This window comes from Notothenia coriiceps, unplaced genomic scaffold (assembly GCF_000735185.1).
Source record: "Notothenia coriiceps isolate Sejong01 unplaced genomic scaffold, NC01 NC01_scaffold00026613, whole genome shotgun sequence".
Classification (NCBI taxonomy): Eukaryota; Metazoa; Chordata; class Actinopteri; order Perciformes; family Nototheniidae; genus Notothenia; species Notothenia coriiceps.
This window is the reverse complement of record NW_011359314.1, coordinates 57296-64592: the sequence shown is the minus strand read 5'-3', so window position 1 is coordinate 64592 and position 7297 is coordinate 57296. Positions and strand designations below refer to the sequence as shown.

The 7297-nt window shown below is 38.4% G+C and overlaps 1 protein-coding gene across 1 annotated transcript; it reads right to left on the bottom strand.

Annotated features, from left to right (window-relative positions):
* Nucleotides 1-3456: 3456 nt before the first annotated feature.
* Nucleotides 3457-7236, bottom strand: mrpl22 (mitochondrial ribosomal protein L22). The gene is made up of 7 exons (XM_010784883.1): nucleotides 7140-7236; nucleotides 6999-7041; nucleotides 6028-6163; nucleotides 5857-5922; nucleotides 5032-5109; nucleotides 4732-4801; nucleotides 3457-3751 (listed from the first exon to the last, which is right to left on the bottom strand). Exons 1-7 carry the CDS (start codon nucleotides 7162-7164, stop codon nucleotides 3543-3545), a joined length of 627 nt encoding a protein of 208 aa, XP_010783185.1. The 5' UTR covers nucleotides 7165-7236; the 3' UTR covers nucleotides 3457-3542.
* Between the last annotated feature and the right edge of the window lie 61 nt (nucleotides 7237-7297).

Below are 7297 nucleotides of genomic sequence, written 5' to 3'. Positions count from 1 at the left end.
TTAAGTTGTTATTCCTAAAAACAAAACAACTAAAGCATTGAAGTGCAACAAGAACAGACAAGTGCTTAAGTACTTGTCTTCTTTTACTTTCTTCCCTTTTTTCTTCTTTTGAAAACAGATGTGTTCCTGACAGATAGATAAAGACTGTGAGCTTTTTTTCTGTGTAGCTTTGTTGGAGGCTGTCCAGAGAGCTAACAAAATGTTTTGTGTCTGGATTTGTTTCTCAAGGGCACAGCATCCAGCGGCGGCCAGCAGGCAGCCTGCTCTGTGGTGTTTGTGCCCAAGATTTCATTTGGGAGCTAACACCATTTTGTGGCTGTCGTTCTCTGCACACCGCCACCACAGAGACAGGGGGAGTGAAAAAAATGGGAAAGTTAAGAGGAAATGAATAACACCCCGAGGCACTCTCCAGACAACTGGCTTCTGATTTCTATTTGTTTCTCAATCTGGGCCTCCACTGCACTGCTCCGGCACAATGACCGACAACCGACATTAAAAACATATGAAAGGAAGCATCATGCCATCTCATTCTTTCATCCAGGTGTGTGTGTATGTGCGTGTGGTGGCCCGCGTTGTGTAGCACATATGCTTGTGTACAGTACAATTTAAATCACAATTTCACCCATCGTGAATAATGAAGCCCAGACTACTTGAGTTTTTCCTTCAGTTAATTCCCAACTCTAGCAGCACGTTTTCTTGTCTTTTTGCTTGATGAACTCATGCTTGAAATGAGACGATACATAATTCACTTCATGTAGGCCTACACACTGGACACCATGGAATCCATTTGCTGGGATGCTGGGGGGTAACAGAGAGGAAAGTAGCTTGGCTTCTTGTTTTATTATCATTTATTTAGGTGACTTCTCATGAAATCCATAATAGGGAAAGTAAATGTTTCACCACACCAGCGACCCAGACAAAAGACATTTGGAATGAAACGCCTAAGAAATGCTGGAGATGATTCATAGTTTGTCCTTAAGAAAACAGTGACTCTTGATCGTGGTTTGAATTGAAATATTGATTTAAAGGATATTTTTCAAAAATGTTGTGTGTTGTGTTTCAATGGTAAGTAATATCTTTGGTATCTGCGACAACAATTCGGCATCAGTTGGTCTCCAGGGACGAACAAGAACTGTGTGCCTTTTACAGTTTTAAAGGGACCCTGTTATGCTTATTTTCAGCTTCACATTTGTATTTGAAGTTCAAAAGCCAGGTTCAGAGCCATGTCTGCTCTGATTGGTTAGCTGGCTGGCTCTGTTGTGATTGGTCAACTGCTTAGAGATGTCCCGCCTCTTAGCCTATCACGTACAATGTGTTGGAGCGCTATAGCCAATATAATCACAAGTGTTACGTAGCGATATCATCATGTTACGGAAGTTAAACAAAGTAATCCAATGGAGGCGTTTCAGTCGGGGGGAGTGTGTAGCCTTGGGAAACACCTATATAACACACTATAGGAAACGGAACCCCCCCACCACATTTCTCCTTCTTTCTGCATGTTTGTGTATGTTTGTGTTTGTTCTCAGAGTATGTGAAAGTCTGCTGGAGGGGAAGAAGATGAAGCCTTTTGCTCTTTTCAGGAGTCGATGCTACTTTATGCTGTGGGACCAAGCCTGCCTCTAACCTGAGATTGAGGGCACGTGTCTGCTGAAATTGGGGCCAGCGGTTGGCATTTTATTTGAAAATTCACTGAAAGCTTCTGAGAGCTGACAAGGGCTTTAGGGGGACGTGGTGACAGGCAGATACACGAGCTGGATCATTCACATCAGGAACAGGAAACAAGGGCCAATTAGGATCAGCAGAGACTAAAGCACTGGGCCTTGACAACACTGAGACACTGTGACATTTAGAAAGTACTAATTCCCAAAGAAAACACTTTTTCATATCAGGATGTTTTCTTTGCCTCTAAATGCAATTTCCTAGAGGAAAGCTGACAATAATGATCAGAAATTCAAAAGAGGATACAATAATAGATTGATAAGACATCACAATAGGCAAACATAATTACATCCTGCATGAAGCTTAAGAAAAGAATGCAAACCAGGTTGAATAAACAAGCAATTTTCACATCAGTCCTCTGATAAAAACAAACATTAAAGGGTTGTATGATGTGCAGTTTAATATTAACACCATCATATTTGTATAAAAAGCCTGACTTATCCTTTAAAATCACAATTTAAAAACAAGAAGCTCCTCTTCCACTTTTTGCCAGACTGAATCTTCGTAGCAAAGCTTGACACTCCCAACTTAACGTTTCCTGTGCACTAAGGCAGCTCCGAAGATGTCTGCAGGACACTTCCTCCCCGAACAGTGGGCGAAGTGAAGAGATGAAGAAGGGAAGCTGACAGGTTTTCTACTCCTTGGAGCAATCATGGTGACTGCTGTCACCCTGCGTCCAGCGCCGGCACAGATCTAAAGTGTGGGGATGGTCTGTCTCTGAGTCTACTGTCTTCCTAACACGACTGCCAGACCCATCACAGTGAAGTTGTGACAGTTCCGCAGACACACACTTAAGGCGTCACAGGAGTAGTGGAGTAGAGACGTTATTTCAGGAAGTGCTGTGGGACATTTTTCCTGTGTCTGCCTGGTGTTTTAGTGACTTGCTGTTTGCTGCAGAGGGGGTGGCAAACATCAATTTTGGTATCAGATTTTACCCAGCCACTTTTTTTAATGACTACAATTGAAAATTACGAATCAACTCCTACCCACAAAGTTATCTAGAGTTTTGTTTATTAGTGTTTACATTCTCACTCCCAACTCGTCCTATATTGACGTTATGTCAGGATCACCATGATTTTGAAGGACTGAACAAAACCACATGGACATTATAACCAATATTTTCTGGGGAAATAATGTACAAATTAAAACGAGGTAAGTTTAGCTTAACATTCGCTGCTGCTGCTTAGCTGTGAACTTTATCTGGAAGCCCACACTGGCAGTGATGAATAAAGCTGGCATTGATTTGTGGTGTGGTACTTTATTTATCTTATCTGTTTTGTGTAATGCACTGCACCTATCTACCAGCAGCAGACGTTGCTTCCAGCAGCTGATTTTGTTATTTTTCAATCAATTTCCCAACATTTTATTCATTTAAGAATTATAAATAAATGTAATCATTGTTCATTTAATGTGTTAATTGCCAGCAGTTATAAGCAAACTGTACAAAAAAATGAACATTAAATAAAAAAATCGCCTGACTATTAATCGCCTGACTGGACATGATTCTGTTAAATGCATCTGAGGACTTTTATGTCCAAAAGATAACAAATTGAAGAAAAGCAAAATCAAGGTAGCTGGAATAGGCGTGTCATATAAATAAACTTGAAACCGGCAAGCAACCTCACACAATTCATGTATTTTTATGATTTCTGACTGATCATCAGATAATTTTAAAGTGCATGACTGATGGAATAATATTTCTATTCTATATATTTATACAAAATACAAAAAAATAAGTAAAGTTTTATGCTTTATTTACAAAAGTCAAATGACACACACATACAGAGAAAAATATCATGTGAAGTATCCTCCTATCAGCTGGTCTACAGGCTGTGGACGATGGTTCTGCTCTTGAGGTACTCGACGTACTCTTTGGCCTGGTCGAAGCTCGTCCTCTCCTCCACTATTGGGGGTGAGCCTTCCACCAGCTTGACAAAGTAATGACAGTTCACTTTGTCCATGATGCCGAACCTCCCGCGACCGTGGTAACGGATCCGCTTCAAGTACCTCCCTTTGCCAGAGTTGGACTCAGCTGCAGGAGGGGAGGGGGTGTGATAAAAGAGGGTGTGAGATAAACAGAGATAGAGATATGGTAGAGAATACTCATTTAATTTGTAGAGGTGACTTTGAATGAAAACCGGTGAAAATAACAAAGATTGTGCCCAGTTTAGGCTTATCTGTAATAACGTCTCTACTCCACATAAATGACTCGCACAGCACAACATCTGGACTCAAAAGAATGTAAAGCTTTGAAAAAAGAAGACCTGTATTTACTGAAGGTCATTTTCTGAATTCTGAATTTTGAATTCTTGCTTCAGGCACAAAGCTTGAAAGTCTGTGACAACTAATAAGGTTTCAAGTAAATAATTAGGGAAAAGCTAATGTTCTCTATTTGTATGGATAAGTCTTTACAAATTCTATTCTACCTATTTAAATATATCCTGCATCTTTAGTACAACAGCTTGAAAACCAAATCATACTGAATATTTTGTAATTGTTTTGTCTTTCCGTCTTTTCTTTCTTGTGTGTTAACAGGATGTCAAAGACTACTCGATAAAAAAGTAATACTGTAAACAATGTATGTTGAACGTAAATCCATGGGATAAAAAGATTGTTTCATTTTACTCCAAATGTCTTGTTGAACTATACATTTAATCAAAGAACAGCAATTCATAAAAACACATATTATAATGTTTGATTTATTTATATTCCGCTACTTGTACACACTTTCCAATTATTGTCTTTTGTACCTAGTCTTGTATCTTGTTAAGTACCTGCTTTTGTATCTTGTTGTTTGCGCCTTAAGTTTCATTATTTTGTTTTTCACTGGAACCTCTTATCTCTCCTTTCTTATTAGCCCCAATGTTAATTAAAAACCACAGCACCAACATTTATTGTGCAGACTCAAGTGTTTGTTCTTTTTACTTGGCAATACAACCACCGGAGGTCATGTGGTGTTAATAATGTGATGCTGTTTACACAGTGAAAGCCATCAGTGCTGCAGACACTTACCTACATACAGGTTGGATTTGTACTCTACATTGTGATTTTTGACCGCCATCTCCTGGGCTTCCTCAAGAACCTGAACAAACAAAGCAGTGACAGCCATAAATACACTCCATCTGGTGTGATGGGGAGTCATTTTAGAATAATGCATGAATACACAACAAATTCAAACACGAGCTGTGGACATTTAAAAATGAAATGAAAATACAGGAATGTGATTAAATATGTTTTGAAGAATGTGGTGTATAATTGTATTCAACCCAAATCTTGGCCAACCACATTAACAGTGAATGTGCAGCTTCAAACCTCTTTCATGATCTTTGCTCCCTTCTTGTCGTTGAACTGCAGCTGTGCAATGGCCTGATCGATGCTCATCCCTCTGATCTGTAAGGGAGAACAAACAGTGGGATGAGAAAAACAATTAAACATTTCCCAACTGTTATGACAGCAAGGCGCTGCAATGCCAAAGGAAGTCCCTTTGTAACTGCAGTATACTAGTACTAGTACTAGTACTACTACTTAAAAGGGTAATTTGGCAGCATCTAGCATTGTGTTTGCAAATTACAACTAACTGAGAACTGTGTAAAAGGACCCATCGGCCTAGTTCGGGGGGAAAAGTACTCCGGTGTTGCACAATAATATCCTGCATTATATTTGTTACTGGAAATTTGAATTTTCCACAAATATATATTTATTTTATTTTATATTCTTTAACTTTTTAATGCTATTTTATTTATATTTCTGAAATATTTTTGGACTGTTTATTTCTTGTGTCTTAAATTTTTCTAATGTACATTGCCTTGTGTTTTTGATGCTGCTGCAACGCAAACATTTCCCGAATTGGGATCAATGAAGTACCTATCTATCTATCTATCAAAGGTTTTGCAGCCATGGAGATAAGATATTGAAAATGATTAAAATACTTCTCACATTGTTAAGAAATAATTATTAAACATCCCTGGATACATTAATCACTTGTTACTAGGATAAAATGCCCTCACTTTCAATGATCTGACTGTCATCAACTGGCATCTCTGCATTTGCTTGTTTGTAGCCAGGATTAGGTCAGGCGTTTGATTTTGTTGGTCATCTGAATACATGATATTGACAAGGAAATTCCACCATTCTCACCATGTGGGCCAGGTACCACATCTTGTCTTTGCTGTACTTAATCTGCCTTCTGCTGTGGTAAACCTCCTGGAGAAAGAAACACACCACAGTATTCAGGTGTTTGAACATCACAGAGACAACATCCAAACAGTTCATTATGTATAATTATTAAAAGCAGAGAAAAACACTTACTGCTGGCCGGCGAGGTTCATCTGGTTTCTGAGGTGGAAACATCTTCAGGTTGTTCCTCTCCCAGTGCTTCGATTCCAGTGACGTGCTCGTGTGCAGACATGAGAGCTGCAGAGGACCGGCACCCAGAACCTGTAACCTGGAGACGCATTTAAGAAAGTTTAGTACAAGCTCAGACATTCATGAACATTTTACTGTAAATTTGTATCCCAACATGTATATTTTCTACTTTTTTTAATGCTATTTTATATATTTGAGATGTTTACATTTTGAATTGTTTATTTATATTCATTGAATTGCTCTAATGTACAATGCCTTGTCTTTTTATGCTGCTGCAACCCAAACATTTCCCAAATTGGGATCAATAAAGTACATCTTATCTTACTAAAAATAAGAGGAACACAATTAAGTATTCATCCAAAATAATAGGCTTCCATTCCCTATATTTATTTAATCACCGTTCACTAGATAGAATCATTATTTGGCACACGTTATAAAATAAGTGCTGCGATCTGGGAGGTGCTAAATGTCTGCCCCTTATTTTCAGAAGATAGCTCTACATTCACAGTATGAAAAGTGTTTTGGAACATCTCAGAATAATGTAACATATGTTTGGAAGGTAATATGATTAAGTGTATATCTACACTGTGAACGGAGCCAGGTTACGACACCATACCAAAAACGAAAAACACAGCTTCTGTTCATTTAGTCATTAAAGTTCATTGAAATGACAACAATCTGAAGGTGAAATGGCCAAACACATTTCCATTGTTAATGTGGTATTATGTGTGGACTACAAATAAAATGTCTATACTTTTCCTCCGAGATAAAACAAGATACCATAACATTGCTCACACACACTGCAGTTCTGTATTTCACAACGTTACATTATCACGTAGATGTGTTTATTATGAGTAGCTAATTAAACCAGTCCACAGACATTTGTCCTTCTGCAGAGATGGCGATGTACTTACCGTGATTGCAACACCCCAGATATACTTCTAATGAAAGCCATACCTGAAAACACAAACAATGTTCCGTTACAACTTCATAAGGGGACACATTTTTGTTCAGAACATTGTACATTTGAGGTTAAAAGGCTGAATTTGTCTTACCACGTCCTGTCATTGCCGTCGCCATATTTCCTTTTTGCGACACTACAGTGTTCACTTGACGGCAGTGATGTTTACTGAGTTAACATAGATATTTGTTTTGCATTATTCACTGCGTATCAGACACATTTTATTTTTCTTATACATTCTTACGTTTAAAA

Coding starts and splice junctions, on each gene's coding strand:
- mrpl22 (XM_010784883.1), bottom strand. CDS start 7,164: ATGGCGACGGCAATGACAGGACGTG. Junction 5,110..5,856: donor TGTGGTACCTGGCCCACATG/GTGAGAATGGTG, acceptor TCTCCCTTACAG/ATCAGAGGGATGAGCATCGA. Junction 3,752..4,731: donor CAAATCCAACCTGTATGTAG/GTAAGTGTCTGC, acceptor CCCCTCCTGCAG/CTGAGTCCAACTCTGGCAAA.